General features: G+C 41.1%; 1 protein-coding gene across 2 annotated transcripts in view; it reads left to right on the top strand.

Moving 5' to 3' along the window:
- LOC126185042 (ceramide synthase 6-like) overlaps nt 1–23373 on the top strand; it is a 118923-nt gene extending 95550 nt beyond the window's left edge. The window contains exons 5-9 of one of the 2 annotated variants that reach the window (XM_049927790.1): nt 6882–7100; nt 19922–20040; nt 20349–20493; nt 20612–20786; nt 22310–23373. In XM_049927790.1, the coding sequence (XP_049783747.1) occupies nt 6882–7100; nt 19922–20040; nt 20349–20493; nt 20612–20770 (642 nt within the window). In that variant the 3' untranslated portion in view covers nt 20771–20786; nt 22310–23373. Of the gene's footprint in view, nt 1–6878; nt 7101–19921; nt 20041–20348; nt 20494–20611; nt 20787–22309 lie in introns of both variants that reach the window. The other variant, XM_049927789.1, reaches the window with a different exon arrangement.
- Nucleotides 23374–23800: the final 427 nt, after the last annotated feature.

Consider the following 23800-nt stretch of genomic DNA (forward strand, 5'->3'; position numbering starts at 1 on the left):
CATGGTATTTTGCTCTCTTGTTTTGATCTCTTCTTCGTGTTTCTTGCATATCTCTGTGGTTTTCTCATCCGATTTTGTCCATTTTAGTGTTTGTTGCCCTTCTGTCATTTTTGTGGTTTTCTCCTTTCTTCCAGCTGTGTTTTGTATGCCTCGATTATTTTATTCCCACCCTTGTGGAATTATTTTCATCAGAACGAGGGACTGATGACATAGCAGTTTGCTACCCCCCCTCCTCCTCCTCCTCCTCTTCTTTTAAGCAAACCAACCCAGCGGACCCAACATTCGGGTTTTCTTTTTCTTGTATGTAACTCTTGGCTCAGTTCTAATGCCATAACCTAGACTATAATATCAATACAGGTACCCTCCTGAATCATCATTTGACATAATATTGAGAACTTTGCTACTCGGTAGAATTTGTAGCGTTCTGTGTGAACAGTAGCTCACGGTGCAACTGCAGTACATGATGAGCCATGACTGCACTTAAGTTGCATGCATAGATTATAAACAATATAGGCCGTGGTCGCCTGTATCTCTGTCGTGTTGAGGTTTGAATCTATGAGTAGTACCCAAGTCAGGTGATTTGGGCCAGTAAGCAGAATTTCTATACCAAGCGAGGTGGTGCAGTGGTTAGCACACTGGACTCGCATTTGTGAGAACGATGGCTCAAACCCACATCCGACCATCCGGATTTAGGTTTTCCGAGATTTCCCTAAATCGCTCCAGCCAGTTGTCGGGATGGTTCCTTTGAAAGGGCACATCTGATTTCCTTCCTCATCCTTGACACAATCCGAGCTTGGGCTCGCTCTCTCATGATGTCTGTATAGACTGGATGTTAACCCAATCTTACTTCCTTCAGAATTTCTGTTATTACACGCACAGTGGAGTGGAGCTGACAGTTTTTCTTATTTATACGTGAATCGTGCACTGCTTTTCACCATAAAATAACTTTCACTGTTGCTGTTACACTTTAGTAGTGCAATTACTCAAATTTCTCTGAAATTCCTAATGTTAATGCGATGATTATCGTTTTTATATGTTGCCAGGTGGAATGTACTGACAGTTCTTTTTACAGGCAACAGAATTAAGACTCTTCAGTGACTACAGTACTGTACCAGTTTTTGTTGCTCTGTGTGTCTTTTAGTTCACCGCTTCCATGTGAGTAGAAGACAGAATATAAATTTGCAAGCAGCATTATTTTTCTGGTCATTCCTCAACAATACATATGAAATCCATTTAATTCAATAATGTCAGATTTTTATGCAAAGAAGGCATTTATATTTTATGACTTTTGCTTAATTCAGTACAGAGACCGCAGCACTGTATGTATACATATTTTTAAAAAAAACTCTTGTACCGATTTAGATATTAAAGTTCTGCCATCTTAAAATCTTAGTCTCTTGTAGAGTTTTATATTTAAGGGCCAACCTATATTGTAACTTTCAGCTTGTGGAATTATCCATCCAAGGACTGTAAATAGTACACTTTCACAATAGATATTTCAATCAGTTTGCATAATCTGTAGGGTGCAAAACAGTACTTCTCTGAGCGCATATATATATATATATAAACATAAACGCTTAATTTCCATGTTAGAGCTCATTTTAGTTTCGTCAGTATGTACTGTACCTCCTCGATTCAACGCCTTGATTTCATACGGGATACTCTACCTGAGCAGCTAGAACATGTGCCTTTACAAGTACGACACAACATGTGGTTCATGCACGATGGAGCTCCTGCACATTTCAGTCGAAGTGTTCGTACGCTTCTCAACAACAGATTCGGTGACCGATGGATTGGTAGAGGCGGACCAATTCCATGACCTCCACGCTCTCCTGGCCTCAACCCTCTTGACTTTCATTTATGGGGCATTTGAAAGCTCTTGTCTACGCAACTCCGGTACCAAATGTAGAGACTCTTCGTGCTCGTATTGTGGACGGCTGTGATACAATACGCTGTTCTCCAGGGCTGCATCAGCGCATCAGGGATTCCATGCGACGGAGGGTTGATGCATGTATCCTCGCTAACGGAGGACATTTTGAACATTTCCTGTAACAAAGTGTTTGAAGTCACACTGGTACGTTCTGTTGCTGTGTGTTTCCATTCTATGATTAATGTGATTTGAAGAGAAGTAATAAAATGAGCTCTAACATGGAAAGTAAGCGTTTCCGGACACATGTCCACATAACATATTTTCTTTCTTTGTGTGTGAGGAATGTTTCCTGAAAGTTTGGCCGTACCTTTTTGTAACACCCTGTGTGTGTGTGTGTGTGTGTGTGTGTGTGTGTGTGTTTATTGTGGTAAGTGTTTTTGTTCAGAAGACTGTTGATAACGCTCTGCAACCTTCAGTCCTGCACATTTGTGTGCGATATCAACAACTCTGTAACCATCTTCCCATGGATTCTGTGAAAGGCAGTTGGCATCCTTGTGTTGTTATTTATTTTTCTGTTCTACTGTGATGTTGTATTCCTGAGACTCCAGCACCCATCTTACCAGTAATCCTGTTTGGCCTTCAAAGTTTGTCAACCAGCATAAATAATGGTGGCCAATCATAACAATGAATGGTCTACTGCTCAAACAACTGTGAGGCAGCCTTTTTGTTTTTTTTTTTTTTTTTTCAGTCACAGTGCTATTCTTCTTTCAAGCAAAGTACTGTGCAGACATGTTTAACAGCCTCATAGAGTTGCTCTGTAACTGCACCTGTTTTGTAATCGCTTGCATCAGGTGTAGTTCCATCTCGGCCTTCTGGTCAAAAACTGCCAGAGCTGCTGAAGGTATCAGTGCCTCCTTAAAGGATTTAAAAGACATTTCTTGGTCATTGTTCCAAGGAAATTTGGTGTCCTGTACAGCAGTTTTTGTAGTGGTAGTGCCTTGCTATTTAAATCTTTCATGAATCGTGTGTAGTAAGAGCACATTCTTTGGCAACATCTCACAACACAAATATTCCAAGGAGTTGGAATATTTGTTGTGGCTCTTACTTTTTTAACCAAGAGAACTCGGTTAACAGAAACAGTGCACACTCAAGATTTTATTTCTTGGAAAATGAAGAGGCACTTTCTTGGGTTCATGTCAATACCTGTTTCATGAAAACACTTCAGCACAGTTGTCAAGTGGCTTAGATGATCTTCAGTTGTATTTGAGAATACATCATTATCCAAGTAGCAAAGAGAAGTTTTCCATTCAACATGTCGAAGCAAGTTGCACTTAATGTATTCATCTGTTGCACAGACTAAACTGTATTGCTTGGAACTCACAGAGGTGTTACGTAAGTAGTTTTTTCCCCACTCAATCTAATCAACCTCGATCTATCATTAGTCAGTCTGCACATCCATAGTGGAGATGTATGTCGCTGGTGTTAGACAGTCAAAGGTGCCATAAATTTGTGGCTATGGGTATACATCCTTTCTGATGATTTAATTCAGCTGCCGGTAATTGACTGTCGTGTGTCGTCATTCTTATTCAGGAGGACCTCACGGGAGGCCCATGGACGTTTACAGCTGAATGATCTTTAATGCAGCTGAAAGTGGCCTATATGAGTGCCGACTGATTGGAAGATGTTCCCCTTGTTGATATGGTTTTCGCATTGGTTCATTTGCTCAGATTTGACTTTGCTCCTGGCTTCAACATTCCCAAAAATTGGCATTGAGTAGGTAACACTTCTCAACAATGTATCTTCATCAAGCCAATAGCTGTCGGTGGCTAGGTACTATGTTCCTCCACTCGCTTGTTCGGAATGGTAATGTAACATGGTTGTCTGCCAACGTTATCAAGCTGACCCTCCTGAACTAGTTTGGCTATCCCTATACACACTCTGAGGAATGAATTGCAGCTCTTCATGGCAATTCCATATCGACTTGCGTAGGTTTTGATTGGCACTAACATATAGGTTTCTTTTCTGAGGCTGAGTGACTTTCTGTATTCAGCTAGAGTTTCACAGTTTAACTGAGCAACCAAACTGTTAAGTAAAACTTATCTTGTTGATCACAGTGGGGTAAGAGTATCTCCAGCAGTAAACAGATGTCCATAGCAGTCATTGTGTAAACATGTTGGACTAGTGTCCTCTATTTGTACTTCCAGTCTTCTAGTCGGATTGCTTGTGATGCTTGGAAGAAGTTAGCCAAGGACAACATTATGAGTGCATTCTGATCAAACTACAAATTTGATGGGCTGTGTTCTGTAATAGAAAGCTATTCTCGTGAAACAGATTCCTGTTGCCTGGACATATTTCCTATTTGCAACCTTCAGCAAAATGGTATTTGAAATTCAGAACATAATCCTCAATTGCCATTGATGAGCATCTGATATCATGGAAATAAACACTGCAGAGTGTTTAGGTAGCTCGCTGATGTGATTTCTTGGCATCTTAGCAAAGGTTGTTTATGGAAGATTTCACAGTGGTAGGTTCACATCCACAAATGGTAACATCATTTAGTTTCCATGATTTTTGTAGGTTGGAAGAGCAGTTGGGACCTTTGCATGTTGACGGAAAGCCTGAGAAACATTTGAGATACAAGGATACTGCGATGAGCTTCATCCCGCAGATCAGCTGTAGTCATTTGCAGTTGCCTAGTGTGTATAGAATAGCCCAGTTTTGATATCTTGTGGTGTAATAGATGTCGAACACTCACCTTTCCTCTACATCGGTGTCACCAAAGAAACACATAGCTGTGTTTTCCCTCCATTCGCAGTGACCATTTTTCTGTGCAGCGATTGAATTGGTGGGTTATTTCTGTCTAATCGAGAATCTCTGATATTGCCTGATGGTTGCACCAAAAGCATTGAGTTTCTGACTCCATTCCTCCCTTCAGATTTATCTTTTAGAGGTTGGTGCCATTTTTAGTTAATGATGATGCCTCATCATACTTGGTTTGACAGTCAACACTGCTACACCTGATTGTTGGGGTTTGACATTAACAGATGTTGTAACACCTCTTATCTCTCCTTTTTCTGTTTAAGTGATCAGAGGTGCTGATGGTATTCCATGATTGCCATTGACTCTACAGTTGGAAGTCTGTCTAATGTATTTCGGCATATTATTCTGTGGTGCATTGCCTGCAGGTGCTGACACCACTTGAAATAATCATCTGTTGTGGTAACACCGTTCGAAAGAAGTGATTGATGCAAATCGTCTGCCGTGCCCTTCATTAACTGTGGAATATTCTGGCATTGGGTTCTGTTCTTCAGTTGTGCCTTGGCTATATTGACCTGCTGTTGGTAGTTATTTTTTATGTCTGGAGTGTATCCCACTTCTTCAGCTTTTCCTCATTGTTCTCAAACCACTAGCAAGTTGTACCATCAAAGTAAATATATACATTGGCAAGAAACATCACTTGCCGTCCCACCTGTTGTAATTAGCAACATGGTTGAATCTATTTAGACATTTTGTTGTATCCTATCCAGTATCTCCCAGAAACACTGCTGGATGCCAGACTCATGACTTGTAGATTATTTTCTGTTGGTTGATACTTTCATGACTGAGGCCATAAGACGACTGTATTGTTTGTTTTCTAATTCCTGTCTGTGAAGGCGATTACTTTTGTGTAGCCTTATTGGAGCAACTGCAGTGGTGATGTCCAAATAGCCAGCATCCCCTCCAAACAGTGTTGTGTAGAATATGGAAATATGGAATTAAGTACGAGTTATGAAGGTAGAGAATCAGTAAGAATTATTACTTCGTACTGAAAGCACATTCATTAAACACACAAGAGAGTGTAGGTGGGTCTGAGCTGCCTCTCTCTGCAGTGTACACTTCTGTACGTAGAATGCTCTATAAAGTACTGTATTCCATAAATAAAGAAATTCCAGAACCTCCCAGAAATCACAAATGTCAAATGATAAATAATTGCAGATGGCAGGAATTGAACGAATGACCAACGCTGCCAGACAGAGACTGTAGCAGCTACACCACAGCAGATGGCGTTATGCACATGAAAATTTCTTCTTATAGTTTTCGTCTTGTTCTGTTCCCTTTTCCCTTCTGTGCTTCTGGGTCAAGACATCCTACCACTTTATCAGAAAGAACACATTTACTGATGGATTTAATGCTCTGGCCCTTCATTCAAAGTCTGATGCTAGACAATAGTGTGAATAAAGAAAAACATGACTCATTTAATTATTAGCATACCAGTAAGCGCACGCTATACACAAAATAACATTCATCATAAAATGTGGAGCCTGCAGTCTTCCACAGTCATAACAACATAGTTCATGTTAGTATGTCGAACAAAGGCTCTTGCTGTGTGAGTTTTCATATGTACAAGTTTCACACATTTCGATCACCTGCAAATGCTGTTTATCCATCTTGCATATGCCCACAGTCACAACACATTGCTTTTGTGCTTGAAAAATCCCAAGATCACATATACATGCTGCAATCCGATTCCACACCTTTGTTGTTCAGTAGTAGTCCTAGTAAGAGAAAGTGTGGCTGCAGATGATAAATTTTGGTACATTCCAAACATTATTTATGTTATCTGCATGGAAAATGTCATAATAAATGCAATGTTGTTCATGTAGTGTTGTTCGTCCTGTAATGTATTCTATTTGGCTTACAGAAATTGCGATTTGACTGTATTGCAAGAGATTACTCTGTATTTGTGTGACATCCAAAATTTTTAAAAACACAGAACAGTTATAGACTTCTAAGATTTTTAAGAGATCAGATAATCAATTAAAAAATGAGGCAACTAATTTGCAAAACAGTGTGTTCTTTATTTTACGTTGCACATGGGAATGAGCTTAGAGCTTCGCATATTCATAGAAGAGAGCGGTAGCTTTGGAGCATCCAACATTTTATTCCAAGTATTATTTTGCTATATAAAGTTGTTGTTGCCGATAAGATTAAGTGCAAAATATTTATTCATAAATGCCCTTCTTTCCAGAAGGTGACGACTGATTGTTGGTGGTATTACATGTCTTCGCTGGCATTTTATTGGTCATTGGCCGTATCACAGTTCTTTGACATAAAGCGTAAAGACTTTTGGCAAATGTTCATCCATCACATTGCTACTATAAGTCTGATGTCTTTCTCATGGATGTGTAACTTGCACCGTATTGGTACTTTGGTATTATTGGTACACGACTGTGCTGATAACCTGCTAGAGGTAAGTCTTTTTTGTAAAGTAATTAAGTCATATTATAGCTGGAACAATAGAGGTTTGCATAGCAAAATGCAACAGTGATGTGTGATGCAGAAGAGTGTTAACACAAGACTAATCATAAGGCTGTAAAGGAAAGATTACTTCCATAGTCCTACCAGAGACATGTTTTTCTTGCCTGTGCCACAAACAAAATCATTTCATAGCTTTATATTTCTGCTTTAAGTGTAATCTTAGCTTTTCCACATGTCAGTGTGTTAGATTGTGGGAAATGGTGGATTCCATCAAAGTAGCATCATTACATTTGAGTGAAGGTAATCCATTTCTAATGAATTCATTAGGATGGGAGATTTAAGTTGTTCTTGTTTATTTTCTAGCTGAAGCATTTAACTTAAAAATACCGAAACTGCTTTGTAATATCAAGATAAACTGATTTTCATTGAAGCAACTGGTCCCTGTGAGTATTACAATTGCATTTCAGCGTACACCACACAATAACTAATAGTTTCTGATTACCAGTGCCACATTTGCTTCATCACAAAAATAATATAATAAACAAATCTGAACACTTACAGCAAGAACAGTTAGGACTGGATCCCTCACTACCAGTCTTTATTGATGCCATACCCTTATACACCAACATCCTTGTGACTCCAACCTCGCCATCTCATTCCTGATACATTAAAACTAATTAAATCTTCACACATAACTACTTCGCCTTTCAGAGGGAAACATTCAAACTAATCTGTGCCATAACCATGGGTGCCTTCGTGGCACCCTCTTATGCCATCTGGTGTATGGGCCATTTACAGGAAACCACCCTAGTCACCCGTAACCCTTTGTGTTGTTAAAGTTAATGGACCTAGTGCTTCAGATGGCTCTTGTCAGCTCAATGTGCCATGTTATTGGACATTGATCTGCACCTCTCTGGTGGCTCCATCCATACCAAGCACATTGACCATCAACAGTACATTCATTCTGATAGCTACTACACAAAAAAAAGCACATGCACTAACCCCCAGACATTGTCCACAGACAATTTATTGTGCCTTATCCTCACAATCCCTTTAAATTTCCACCCTCTCCAAGAACCAGTTGTAAAGGAGCACCCCCTTCCCTCCCAATCAATCAGTATCATCATGTTCTGAAACAACATAACCATATCCTTTCCCAGGGTTTAGGCTATTTATCATTGTGTCCACAAATGAACGTCTAACCATAATATTTCCCACCCTCTCCCAAAGTGGAATTCCACTGCCCACCCAGTTTACGCAATATCTTTGTTCATCCTTACAGCACACTAACTCCTAATCTCTTTTCTCATTGCTCACATACCTGTGGAATCAGCACCTCCTCCTCCACTCACACACCCACCCACCCACCCACCCACCCTCTCTACCCCAGGGCCGCCACAGCTCTTTGAAGGGTATGCGAGTGGCACACGTAGGCTCCACGCGATTGCTGCTTTTCTTCTGTCTCTGGCTGCATTCCCTTCCTCATATCCGTTCCTTGTCACGCTATCCCTTTTCGATCTTGTATCTTGTGTTTCTACTCTTCCTGGCTTCTTATGGTCCCTCTTGGAGTTTGACCTCCCTTTCTAAATTCCATTTCTTAAGTGTGAGCTATTTTGGAAAGATCTTCCTCCCTAGCATCTCCAGTGTGAGTTCCTCCTTCCCCCACTGTACACCCCACACCAAGATCACCAGCACATGTAGCCAGTCAGTGGAGCTGTTATGTACGCATTTGGCTGAGATGAAGAACAGCTTGCGCACGTACTTCGCTCTTCGTAGTAATAGATATATTATCAGTAGTTTTATACACAGTATGGTGCGAACATCATCTCCTCCTAAAATAACATGGCATAACTAGTCTGTGTCGATGCTGCTGCACATGCGGCTGCTCGACTACTGATGCTGTCTTACCAGAAACGTCACTTATATAGCTACCAGTTATCAGAGCAGCACTCTTGCTGCGCCTGGGTTGTGTCCACAAAGTGAGCCCTCGATTGGGGGCAGATGTTCTGCACATTAAGTGTGCTAAGCTCCATACTTCTGCCTGCTTTTCCATGGCTGTCTCTTCAGACAGAAACAGTTCCCTCTCTGCTCCTACTTTTGCTTCCACGCCCTTCCTCTCCCTGGGATAAGACCCAGGTACAACGGCTAGGAGAGAAACACTTTCCATGTTACTTGGTTTGTTCCAGGCAAGATGGGGAAACTTTCACCGCTACCAAACCTATGTTTTTGTAAAACATATTGAAGGTAAGTTTGGTGAAGCTGACGTTTTCAGTAAGATCTGATCTGGTTCCCTACTGATTAAAGCCTATTCTGCCAGTCAGTTGGCTTCTTTTCATGCTTTTGAGTGCTTAGAAGACATCCTGGTGAGCATTACTCCTCACCATTCCTTAGATGTGATCCAGGTCATTATTTTCTACAGGGATCCCGTGTAGTCTAACGAGGAACTCTGAACTAATCTTGCACAGGGTGGCATTAATTTCATCTGGCGAGTCCAGAGAGGCCCTATGTACAATTGTGTTGATACCAGTGCTTTCATCCTGGCTTTTGAGGGGGAAACCATCCCGGAAAAAGTCATTGTGATATGAAGCCCTAAATTGCACCTCCCATGCTCTGTTTCCTGTGTCTCCATTTTGATCAAACGTCTTAACGATGTGAGGTGAGTCCTATTTTCAGTGACTGAGGCTGCCCTCTCCATGCGGGGAGTTCTTACACCCCACCGCCCAAACGCATCAACTGTTATAGCCCACATTGTCTGTGCTAACTAGATTGACGATCTATAAAAAGAAAAAGAGGATTCAGGAATTAAAACCTCGTGACCATCCCACTCTGAGGCCCAACAGAAATTCGACCATCTCCACCCGACATCTCTGACTTCTACCTCTGCTTCTTTCCTCCTCTCCCTCCCCCTGCCTCCCACCCCCCACCCCCACCTCCCCACCTCCCCCACATCCTCGTCCTTACTTCTGCCCTGTCCCCCTTCCATTTCCTCCTCCATGGCAGTTCCCATCCCCTCCTTGCAGAAAATCACTCCTCCTTCTCAGCCAGAGAAGAAACCCTCTTCTCTCGCACCTGCCGGGGATGGGGCACCCTCTAGGAACACTTTTCCGTGGTGCCTCCAGGACAAGAAGCTAGTTATTTAGTCGGATGTGAGTCCCGTGCTCTATGGGCCTCAAGGCCACTCATTTGCTTTCAGATCCTGATATTGCTATGTCGTACTCTCTTCCCGACTACACCTCCTGTTGCCCTCCAGAGGAGGAGGAGATGCATAAGTCTTGGGATGAGGCCCTCCAACATCGGTGGGCACGTCACATCCTCCTTCTCAGTCAGGGTCTGACCATACATTCATGGATGTCACTCCATCCTTACCAGTGACAGACACTGACACAGCACTATGACCGATTCTGACCCGTTCGACATCCATCCGGCCTCTTGCACTGTTGTTGTCCAATGGAATTGTGGTGATTACTATCATCTTCTTCTGGAATTGTAATCCCTTCTTCCTCTGTACTCTGCAGCTTATTCTGTATTACAGGAATCTCATTTTGTTGATACTTGTTCGCTGACTCTTCATGGTTTCCAAGCCCTCTGCCAGAACTGGGTCAGCCCTTAACGAGACTCCGGTGGTGTCTGTGCATTGGTCCACATGGACATGGTTAGTTGTTGGGTCCCTCTTCATACTGCGCTGGAAGCAGTGCCCGTTTGGATCCGTTGAGACTCTGCAATAATGATACATAATCTTTTTCTCCTTCCAGACTGGCCTCCTACGCTTCCTGTTCTTCTTGCCTTCCTTGGGCAGCTCGGTTCCCCATTCCTTCTGCTTTGGGTTTTTGATGCCCATAACCCTGTCTGGGTTGGTACTGTGACCACTGATCAGGACAGAATTGGTGAAGACCTGCTGGCAGGGCTTGCTTGATCTGTCTCTTCAACAATAGAGCCCCACACACAGTGTGGCATGCAGCAATTTCTTGGCCATTGATATTTCCATCTGTAGCCCTGGATTCTTCCCCTCTGTTCAGTGGGGAGCTCATGACGATTCACGTGGCAGCAATCGTATGTCATCTTCTTCTGTTGTCTCCTCTCTTCTTTCGCCCCCATGACAATATTGGATTTATCTGTGCCCAATATCCAGCTCGGTAGCCAGTCCATTGTGGTGGGGCCATTTGGTGGTAGCCACCTGACAACACAGGGATCACACTGCTGATGCCTGAGCTATAAACTCCCCACGTATGCCAAGGAGTAGATGCCTGTCTTCTTGGGGCATCAGGACTTCCTGCAACAGCCATTGTACCAGTTGGCCTTTGCTGTGGCTGGGTGGTGCCCGTGGGGAGAGCCCCTGATTGGAGTGGGTGGCATCAGGGCAGATGACCCGCAATGAAGCAGACTAAGTCATTTCTTGCTGGTGACGATACGGCACCAGCAGTCTCTCAGAAGGGCAAGATTGAAATCTAACCATGGATCCTGGTCCGGATGGCCGCATCAGTGCTGGCATCCAAGGCGTGTGCTTGCACAGGGCAATGAGCAGCAGTAGAGTTTGCCTGCACAAGACAACTAATACAGCTGGACAGGGACGGACATGAATCTGGGAGCCCCAATTTTGAGACCTGCAGCTGGTGTAAGCAAGGTGACCATCAGACCTCTTGCTGGAAGGCACCAGACAGCAGCATTCAGATTTTGGTGTGGCTGATATACATGCAGCTAGCAAAGGCACCATCTAGCCACAGCAGCATCTAGCTGCAGCAGCTTGATGGCCCATTTCAGGACATTGACCAACATAGTCTTCCCCTCATAGCTCCTGGCGGTAACTGTGTATGAAATGAGCATTATTTGTGTGAGCTTGATCTGCCACAATTTCTGAAACTGCAGGACCAAGGTGCAAAGCATGGTTGTTGGGCAGTCATGACATCATTGCCTCTGTGTCACAATTTTTTTTTTTTGTCTGTGTCAGTAGTATCAGAGCCATGGCTGTGCCATGCCAATGAACAACTTTGTTTTCCAGGAGACCTGAATGGTGAATTCTGCAATATCAGCATAGTCAATACAGCTGCTTGTGCAGCAACATGTACTGGCTCCAACCCCTGCAGTTTCTTAAGACACCCTGCCATGGTGTTTTTCTGCTAAGTCAGCTATGTGATTATTCTGCTGGGTTAAGTGAAGCCATGGCACAACCCGCATCCTCTCTTGGGAATATTCGGTTCATCAGATCAGACTGTCCATGTTTCTGGGAGAGATCCTAGCACACATCTTACACCTAAAATATACATATGCCATATTTGGATTTTCCCCTTTGAAATTCAGCTTGAACCACAATGTTCATTGGCTGAGCAGGTAACTAACTTTTACTTCTTAAGACTGATCCAGTTGACAGGTAACTGGTTTTAAGGGAGCTCAAGTGGATGGGTTGTTTTTTGCTTCACATAGATCAGTCTGTACAAAGTAGTCAGACTACAGTGGTACCCAAAATTGACACACTCATTATGACGACTCTATGGTGTCAGCTACTATGATACTATTTTATGTGCTGGAGCATTTGCTGTGCACTAAAGCATCTATTCTGAGTTGCTATTAACTCACTGAACTTCCCTCATTGAATTATTATGTAACAAAGATACAGAACAAACTAAAATTAATATTGAAAAATTCTTTTCTCTTAACAAATTTCGTTAACAAATCAGCTTGTAACAGAAGAAGAGTCATACTCAATTGCTCTCTTATGCTTCGCATTTCTTCCTCTTGATCCAGTGGTTTCTTAACTTGTTGTTTAGGTGCATCTTCTGCATCCTGTGGTGCTCTGTCTTTGTAGCAAAAGTTTGCCCTATCTTTTTCCAGGAAATGTATCCCTAAAACTATACTGTCATATAACCCATTTATGATACTACCAGTACCCACTACAATAGTCTTACTCAGTTCCCATACTTCATTGCTAATTACAGGTTGACTCCTTCCTACAGTGTTATGCTTCCTTGTACCTAGTGGCACCACATCAGGAGAATTTGGCCTCAGTGACTTTGTGCACAGTTTAATTGGCCTGTCTTTGATGGCAGACGACCCTTGCAACAGTGTGTTACCGGCAACAGGTTCCCCCGGTTGGAAGAATGCCCTGCTGAGTTCCACTGTGCATTGTCAAAGATCAAATTTTGCATAATGCTTGCCCTTATCCCAGAAAACATCGTTTTGCAATTACTGTCAATCTCATTAATTTCCCAGTCTTCAGGTACCACCATTCCTGAAATGATTTAGCCTTGTCTGCTCAGTCACTAGCATTACAAGCATTTTCCCCCTTTCTTCTCTTACCCCCCTCCCCCCTCCCCCTCCTTGTCTTAAGGAGTGGTGCTGTCACTGGTGGCAACAAATCTGTATCCTCTAGAAATAATGTCTGTACCACCTATTATCAACTACATTTGCAACATAATTAACATCATCAATAGCTTCCAGTGTATTATTTGCAGTGTCTACAATAAAATTGCCATCTGCAGCTACACCCTGTGTGACACAAAAATCATTGGCATATGCACATCCCTGTATGTTCCCATCCAGAAATACACCTCACCCAGGCACCAAGGCCTGTATACAGGGTTACACCTCACTCATGTGCTACAGCCTGTATACAGTGTGTCTCAAACCTTATGGGTCAAATTGAAACAGGTGATAGTTGGTCCAGTCCATTGATGAGGGTACGTGTTGTTCAGGTGCTCACTGACATTAACATCAAAGTGGGCCAGTGCACTGTCATGTTGAAACCACGTCCTTTCACGGTCTCAAAGAAATGTGGCAGTACATCTCGCAGGAACACCAGGTAATATGGACAAGTCTAGTGAGGAGGCAGCAAATAAGTTGCTATTAGGTGACCACCCATACGTTCACAGAGAACGTTGCTTGTGGATACTGATGAAGGTGGTGTGGGGATTGTCCTCAATCCAGACACATTGCTGTTGTGACTGTTGGAAACACCATCATGGGCGAATAAGGCCTCGTCTATGAACAAAAAAACTACAAAGTTCAGCACTACAGCGCCGTGGTGGATAATCCATTGACAGAAGCGAATGCGGGGCTCAAAATCTGTTGGTCCGAGTGCTTGCACACATTCGTTATGATAGGGTTATAATACATGTTCCACCAGTAACCTCCCCCTCCCATTGTATCCTTCGAAGTGTGCGATTCACAGGCAGGTTGACCGGTGCTTATTGCTGGGTGGTTGGCCAGACAGTCCATCTCCTCAGAGTTTAGTTTGGTGTTCTGACATGTCTTTGGCAGGAACCTTGGCTGGCTCTCTCTCCCATGAAGGATGCCGTCTCTCGTTAGTTGGTATCCATGGAGATAAACTTCTTCCAGTTAGGATGGTGCCTGTTGGGAAAGCATTCTCTGTACATTCATGCTGCTTTCCAGGCACTACATCCTGTTGCACTGTACATGAAATGCATGTCTGCCGACTCTTTGTGATGAGTAACATTCCAGCTTTGACTACATGTCATGCACTATACACAGTAACACATCTTACCATAGACCCATAATGACAAGCTGTCTGTTGTGGTAGGCAACTAACACCAGGGATAGTGAAGTGTGTGTGTCACTGGGTAATGCACCAGTACAATGCATGCAGTTGTCACATGACACATGTGCTATGAGCTAAGTTGTGTACAGTGTCTGTCTGATGGTCAGAGATGTACATTGTTAGTCACTCGCTGTACAACAGATACCGGGATCTTTGCAAGAGTGCAGCAGAACTGCATGTGCCCTTGCAGTAAATGCATTGAGACTGGCAGTCTTCACTTTGAACAATTACTATGAGCTATGTTGTTGGTATGCAGTGTACCGAGTGTATGTCCATGACACAGTAAATATGCATTTCTGACCATTGGTTCCCTATCTCAATATAAAAAGTCATGAACCTGATATCACCTACTTCAATTTTAGTGAAAAAGAATGTGACACCCTGTATAACACTGCACCTAAATTACTATCACTACCTAAATTACTGTCACTACAACCACTTCAGAACCTGAGTTCTTGCAAGGTATTATAACAACTAATCCTACATTGTCTCTAACTTCCACAATCTTACTACCTTCCACAGCAATTAAACTGTTAATATTAACTCCTTTCTTGCGACTATCTGCTTGTGCACAAATACTATCCCCTTTTTTATTTTTCCATCTCCGTATGCCTGCAGTAATTTATCCACGGATCAATAGGCTGCTTGTGCGTCTTGTTGACCTCTCTGTTTCTTTTCTGCCTCCTCTCTGTACAACAATCAACAATCAAGTCTTAACTAGGCCAGCAGTAGTTAAACCTATTGCAGGAGCCAATAAATTGGAAAGGCCCTGTCCCCTCTTATAGGCTGAAATTGCTTATTCATGCCTGAATTACTTGCTCCAAACTGAGATAATTGAATCACTACAGCTCTCAGTGTTTCTAACACTGAGCGCGGCTGCTACGGTCGCAGGTTCGAATCCTGCCTCGGGCATGGATGTGTGTGATGTCCTTAGGTTAGTTAGGTTTAAGTAGTTCTAAGTTCTAGGGGACTGATGACCACAGATGTTAAGTCCCATAGTGCTCAGAGCCATTTCTAACACTGACACTGTGAAACTCTCATGTAACGCACAATAAACTAGACAGTAGAACAAAATGGGATGTCAAAAAGGACACTGTAACAGTATTGTAACATGTCTTGCTGTAACTGAACTCCTCCACAAGAGTGGCTGAAGTTACATTGCCCATACTCACTGGCACAAGAAACACATTTTTACACACCCTCGGAACATTGTTTGAACATAATGCCCCAACTCAAATATGAAAACAGAATTAAACATCTGGTAGAAGACCAACCCATTCATCCTAACACTTGCAAGGAAAAACCAAACAAAAAACGCTGCACTGACCCTGCTGTGGTGATGATGATATTTGCGTGTTTCGTCTGCCAATGCCCTCAACGTAACTGTAGAGGTGGAAGAAACTGCTAATGTGACCCAGTGTAGACACAGCAGAATTACTGGTGCCAAATGTAGTCTACGTCTACTGCTTCTCAATCCATGAACAGTGGTTGTTGATGTTGCAGTGACCATTCCTGATACCAGATGTGGAGGTCGGGGTGGGGTGGGGTGGTGAATGATCTCCAGGGTGGGTGGCAGAACAGTACTTAGAGTGAACATATGACTTTGAGCTCTCCAGTCTGAGCCCCTGAGTGTGATTGCAGCAATATGATGGGTAGATACCAGAAGGATATCGCACATCCAGCCATAAAAACAGTAATTACATAGATACAATTATTCAGAGCAAAAGATACAGTTGTCGTAGTGTTGACAGAAGGCACACATTGCCTCGAAGACTCGGACTGCTCTCAGTTGCTGAAATGTGCTTAGATCAGCAAGCAGCATGCTGTCACCACCAGCGTGTGGCCTCGTTTCACCCAGCAGGCAGTGAGGTTACTTGGTCAGCACTCCAGTAGTGTAGCACTGCATCAGCTCCAGGCAGTCAGTTGGTGCACTGTTATGGCAGACTGCACAAAGCTGGTCATGTCATGTGTGCAGACTCTGTGCTAGATCTACCAAAGTACAGAGAGTTGAACCATGGACCACAGTATGGATGGCTGTGTTAGTCCTGGCAGCTGAGGAGTGTGCTCACACAATGCAATGAGCACCAGTGAAGTTTGTCCGCACAAGGTAACTTAGCAGACTCGGGCATAAACCGAGGACTCAAAGGTTCGGGACCAGCAGCTGGTGGAAGTTAGTCAGCAGTTGGTCCTCTGGCTGGTTTATCCACAGCTAGTGATGATCCATTTTCGGACGTTGACAGGCATGAACTTCTTGCAGCTGGCTTATGGTGGTGACTAATACTGCTTGTCTAAAATGGGAAAAGTTTACATGATCTTTGCCTTCCACTATTTCTGAAACTGCAACACTTTCCCTCCCATACCTCACAGAAGACCCGAGGTGTAAGGTGTGGATGTTGGGCAATCATGACATTGTTGCCTCAATGTCACTCTTTCTGTAGTGTCAGTGCAATCACAGTTCTGGCTGTGCCATGACACTGTAGTTACTTTGCTTTTCAGGAGACTTGGTTGGCTACTTTTGTAATATCAGCATAGTCTGAATCTGGCTTCTTGTGCAAGAGCACATACTGGCCCCTGTCCCTGCACACTCTCCAGACACCCTGCCGTGACATTTTTCTGCTAAGTTGGCAACAAGACTCTTCAGCTGGACTAAAGGAAGTCATGGTACAACAGACGCTGTCTAGACTGATTTCATTCGTAATCTTCTTTAAGATTTATTAGAAACACTTCCCAACAAACAAAGAAGAAACATGTGGTTTATGTGTTTTGGGGCTCTACCACATTTTAGTCTCACTGTTAGAGATGCACTGGCTGGTATCTGCTATGACAGATTGATAAGTTGACTCTTTTTTTTTTTTGGGGGGGGGGGGGTTGGGGGGAGGAGAGTCACCTTAAACAATTGGTCTATGCTTCAGACAACACTGATACAGAAACTCATCAGCATCTTGTGGAAGCCTGTGAAACGATTTGAGACATTTGGAGTTGTTTGAAAGTGCATTGCAGTCCCCTATTCGACAAGTGCATTCATGCTTGTGTGGGAGCAAGAGGAGGAATTGGAACATTCATTACTAGTATCAGAGTTCATAACACTTTCAGGCTGACAATATGTAACTGATTTGCGATTGTAAAGTTTAATGAATAATGTTTGCTTATATGTTCATATGAACCTTTTTCTTATGTGGTTAAGGACCCTGACCCCAAATGTATGTAAAAATGTTTTTTGGCCATCCTGTCTATCATACGACCTCATTTAGTATGATGTTAAACTGAAAAAAAGTACACACATTTGAGTTGGTACACATCTTCGTACAATTGCTTCAAATACTTTGTAGTGTTGTTAACAGTGAAAAATATTCCAGATGAAACACTTTCACATTTCTTAAATGCATAATGGAGATTAGGCTGTATCATTAAGTAATAAATAAGTATGTTAACTGATTCATCAGTTGGTTCTTGAAAGAACAACTTCATAATTATTAATGAAAAGCACAGTAATTGTGTATGTTCAGCAGTATTAATTTATTAAGTTAACTAATTTTCAGCTTAAAAGGCCACTGTCAGACTTACAGTTAGTTTGTAGAACATACACAATACTGTGCTTGTCATTTATAATTAATAAAAAAATCAGATGTAGTAGAGTGCTTTAGGTACTGATTGCAGTTATGTCCTTGGTATGCGCACAATATTTACTATGTAGGGATACTTCGCTAATTTTTGTTTGTTTTTTAAACATGTTCGGCACAAGCTATATGGAAGAGGTACAACTAAGAAAAATGAATTTCATCTAAAAAGATGAAGCAAACTCCTCGAACTGGGCATGCAATAAGAGATGAATGTTTGATGGCCATTAGGTTAGCATGAACTGTTTCAGATAGGTTTTAGTATTCTATTACGGAACTGCATCTGAAAAATTGCAGTTGAGTGTGAAAATCAAATCTTAAGTATTTCAAAATTGGTTTGAAATTACTGGTCTGTTAAACAGCAGTAGCAGTCCACATGTAGGCAGCTGCTAAGGGTAATACGGCAAGAATCATAAACTCACTATTTTGATGCCTTGGAACCATTGTGCAGCTCCTATCAAGATACCCAGAAGTAGTATTTTTGAGTTCTCAGAAGCATGAACCAAAAATATTAAAGTGAATAAAAATTTTGAGATTAGTGAAGGTGTGTGCTTACTGTAAGATAAGTACTTTGTTCAGGTTTTTCATGTCTGAGATAAGAAATATTGATTTTCATTGTATGTGAAAATCTGTATGTTACAATTTGAAATGGGATGTTCTTGTACGGAACCCAATTTTCAGCCAATATCTCTTAGCATTTCAGTTAATGGAATGCAGTAATACTGATGGGGAAATAATTTGTCTAATTAGTGTGCAAACAACTACATTATTCAGTCTCGTGCCATCCTATAGGTAGTAGTAGTTGTTGTTGTTTGAATATACGTATGTATATTTGCTTGTTAAAAAAAGTCTGCTGTCTTTGAATTGTTCTGTTTATGAAAACCTCAGCTTTGCCAATGTTCAGTTCCAGTTTACTGGTGGCTGGTCCACACTTCAGAATCTAATATTCCACATTTGGACATGAAATACATTGCCTCTATAAATTTTCTTAAGAGTACCCTTTTTCAGGGCAGCATCTCCTGCCAATTGCTTAGCTCTTTTTGGATCTGCAGTTTATTTTCAAACTATTTTGTACATCGGGGAACTGTTGTCAGATTTAAAAATCCGTATTTCGCATGACCTCAATTTGTATCAGATCTGGAGTAATAGGTTTTACTGTGCTAGTCAAAAGCTCCAATATTTCTCATCTGTTACGGCATTTATCCTTTCTAATATTAGGAGGTACTTGATAGGCCAAAGGACACACTTTATGCTGAGAGACTTGACAGTAAAATCTACTAAGGTGGGCCACAGTGTGTGGGTGAAATGGTACATCATCAGAAGCTGTTTCCTGATAAGCCTCCAGTTTTCGTTTTAATTTTTCCAAGTTTGCACTTTCATGAGAATTTTTTTATACCTTGTGCATCCTCATACATGGTAAAATACCTTCTGACACAAACATATGTTCTTATGTATTGAAGTTGGAATTTTGGTTGCTGCTACCTGCAATTGTTGTAGTACAGAATATTCACAGAACAAAATAAGTAATAGTTTTATATAACACCAATTTTGTCTAAGCAATAGATAAAATTTTTATGTTGTTAAAAGTGTATATGACTTGTTTTCCCATGGTGACTGAGTCATTCTTTGTGTGTCTTCCTGCTCTAGGCTGCAAAATTGGCTAAATATGCAAACTACCAGAAACTTTGTGATGGCCTCTTCATTATTTTTACAATTACTTGGATTGTTTCACGCTTGGGTGTATATCCATTTTGGGTAATAAGGAGGTAAGTCTACCTTTTTTTAAAGTGCACTTCGGATGATGTTCCATGAAATATTAATATGAAATTTTATTTCATACTGCACACATCTTGCTTGTCACAAGCAGAAAACTTTTGTTATTTAACAGATTATTGTTAATTTTTTTACTTTTTAAGATGTTCTGACTCTTATATTTGATTATTTTGGTGGTGTTGATAGTAACAATATGTCACCATAATAGGTGAAGAAATATTGTAAAACTATAAACATAGTGATTCTATTTTGTGTGTAGATATGTAAACAAATCACTGTAAATCATTGTCTGTCTTTTCAGCATCACCCATGATGCTCCAGTTATAGTTGCTTTGTTCCCAGCCTATTATATATTCAATTCATTGCTGATTTTGCTTCTGGGTCTACATTGCATATGGACTTATTTCATATTGAAGATTGCATTTAAGTCTTTACAAGCTGGTCAGGTAAGAAAAGCATGAAAACCACACACACACACACACACACACACACACACACACACACACACACAGAGTTCTGTTGCACAAAGGTGTTATCACTGTATATGTCTTAATGTTGCCACAGATGGAGGGTGACATTCGAAGTTCATCTAGTGATGACAGCCTGTCTGAAGACTTGGATCATGACAGTCAGGTTGGCTCAAAAAACCAGAATTTAGTTGGCAATGGTACAGTAACTGCTGCCGCTGCTGTTGCTGCTTCTGCTACTACTGCTGCTGATTAACCCCATGAATAATGTGGTATGTAACATCAGTGCTTAATATATAATTAGTGTCAATCATAAAGTGTTAGACATAAAATTACTGCAAAAGCAATTTCTCATTTTTATACAAGTGGACTAGTTTCATTTTTTCTAGACTGACAGATAACATTTGCTAGTTGTTCTTAACACCTGGGCCACAGCAGAACCATACTTTGCAAAAACTGTTCTTGGTATAGTTCAAATCCTACTTTTATATTATTCGCTACCTGTTTGTCAGACTGTCTTCTGGCAAAAAATGTTCATGCTGAGGTGGTAGGAGTTGGCAGCATTGATGAGGTAGTTACCTTATACTCTGTGCAGATCAGTTGTGTAAAATAAAAAAGTTAATTGTGTGTGTCAGGCAGACAGTGTGCCTTTTATTTAATTTGAGAAGCTCATCTCAGATGCTTAGAAGATTGTAATTAACAAATCTTTATAACATATTGCAGTGTGTCAGCAACTGTGAAATGTACAGCAAATAAACAATTTTTTCAGCCTTCAGTTGTAATTAATATTGTATACTCTGAAAGGTAAAACTTTTACCAGCTTACTAACAGCATTCAAAACGTAACCACCATTTCACACATTACAGCAAATGACTGTTTGAGACTGACACATTGCTGTAAAGTCAACTTCAGTTCAAACTAATTGCTAGCAAAGACTGCAGAAGTGTAATGAAACAGTAGCATAATTTAGACACAAAGGAATTACAGACATCGGCTGAGAGCTGACACTGATTTAAATTGATGGGGTAAGTTGAAAATTTGTGCTGGACCGAGATTCATACCTAGGTCTCCTGCTCGCTAGGCAAATGCGCTGACCAGTGTGCCATCTGGACACAGTGTTCATCCCAGATACATGAACTACCCAGCACCCCTCCCATCAGACCCAAATTTTCTATTAATTTACACACTTCTGATGTAGTGCCCTTTGACCATTATCCTCTTTACTCATGGCAGTTCACCAATTCCCGTAAAAGTCTGAGCCTGGTGTTCACCTGCTCAGAAGAAATTTTTGGCCATCCTCGCCTTATTTATTTATATGTCAGGTCTTTTCTTTCGCACATGTCTGAAAGAACAGACACCATATATATGTAAGTAATATAATTTTTATCCAGGTGCTATGCATCAACCATTTGTCCAGCTCAACCTCCTCTTATTGTTCGTTAAGGCGTATTATGCTTAGAAGTACATATTGTCATGTCTTTCATTTTTAGAAAGCTGGATCTAGTAGATTAAAATATATGGGGTATTGTTGTTGGAAGTTTATATCCATTTTATCATTTGACAGCAATGGTTGCTCGTCTGTAATGAACATGTAGAAGCAGAATTGTCATTTTAAGTACATTCCCCCCCCCCCGTCCCTGCCAGACTCCTATTTCCTCTCTTTTTCCTCCACCTCCCATCGCATTACTTCCCCTGTGACTGTTAGTGGATGCTCATTGCAAAATAAGGTGAGATTTTTATGTACATACTCCAGTCTTTGTGAATTACTTACAGAATTATGCTTCTTTGATTTCAGGAGTGTGCATGGCTGTGCTTTCGTAATTAGACGCAGTGAAAGGACTGGAGCTCAAAATGATACAAAGTATGCAATGTAATTGAATGCACTGTTATAACAATATTCATCACAGAACTGGATTGCAAATCTGAAACCTTTAACTAAAACGATCAGTGCAGTGCTTGTGCCTGTGGAGTACAGCTTACAAAGTGAAACCCTATCAGGCATTGTATCAGTGCTATGTGGGTGTACCACAAGACCAAGAATTGGATTTGTTGTCTCCCCCCCTCCTCGTGTGTGTGTGTGTGTGTGTGTGTGTGTGTGTGTGTGTGTGTGTGTGTGTGTGTACCTGCGCACACATGCTTGTGTGAATTTGTTCATGTGTGTCCATGTTTTTTATGTAATTGAGTGTTTATTGTACTGAACTGAATATAAAATATTACTGTGTTATTAGAACAGAAGAATGTGAAAGTCTACATTTTGTGATATATGGCTGTAAAACATGAACATTTAATTTAAACTGTGTATTATAACCAAATGAAATTTTATGGTAGTAATAAATTTTTGCAATCATATTCTGATACTTCCACAGAAAATGGAGGTTTTTTTGTTAAATTACTGTTTTGGTGAAGCCAGTTTTGGTTGTGAAATGATTGTAACAGGAAGCTACTGGAGTTGTATAGATTTCATTTGCGAAGTAGAGATCAGTTTCTCATGTACAGTCACTGTATGTGTTAAATGTATCCTTGTCAAGGACTAATGATTATAAAATGCTACAGCATATGGAATTGTGTGGTGTATGAGACCAGTGAAAATTATTATAAAATATGACTATATTATTCAGTTATTAAAAACAGTAAAACAGTCTTTCGGTATTGGTTTCATTGTGATGACTGAAATGCGTATAAAATGGCAGCTACTCATAAGATGGCATAAGTTGCAGCTGATATCCATTAGCAGAGCAGTATAATTAGTCTTCTGGAGACTATTTATTAATGTGTTCAGTATTTCACATTACTGTTTATATAATTTGCACTTGATATGAATATATTTTTTTAAATAAAACTATTGATATGATTTAAAAATTTTCCTCTGTTCCTTCATTGATATTTTTGTTTAGTAAAACAACTATCTCTGAGTAAGTATGCAAAGAATTGTTTAAAAGTCTTGGGGTCACATGCTTTGTTCAGTTAGTGGAACGTAGTGGTGCTCACATAAATTTACCTGGTGATAATGTTTAAAAATTACATAGTAATATCCAGGATGGGGTCTATCACTGGCAAATGGAGTATTTCCATTGTGATGATCCTAAGTCTGATGCTTCCACATACTTGTCAAGTATGCTGGACAGTAGAGTTTGCATAGGGAATAATTGCCTAAAGGCTAACATAATTCACTTCGATTTTTTGGGTATGTGACCCAAGTGTGAGCATCTTGCATCAAATTCATGGCACATCTTTTGTGTTAAGAGCTGTTCACATTGTCATCACAGGCAAAATGTTACAAGAAAAG

This window comes from Schistocerca cancellata, chromosome 4 (genome assembly GCF_023864275.1).
Source record: "Schistocerca cancellata isolate TAMUIC-IGC-003103 chromosome 4, iqSchCanc2.1, whole genome shotgun sequence".
Classification (NCBI taxonomy): Eukaryota; Metazoa; Arthropoda; class Insecta; order Orthoptera; family Acrididae; genus Schistocerca; species Schistocerca cancellata.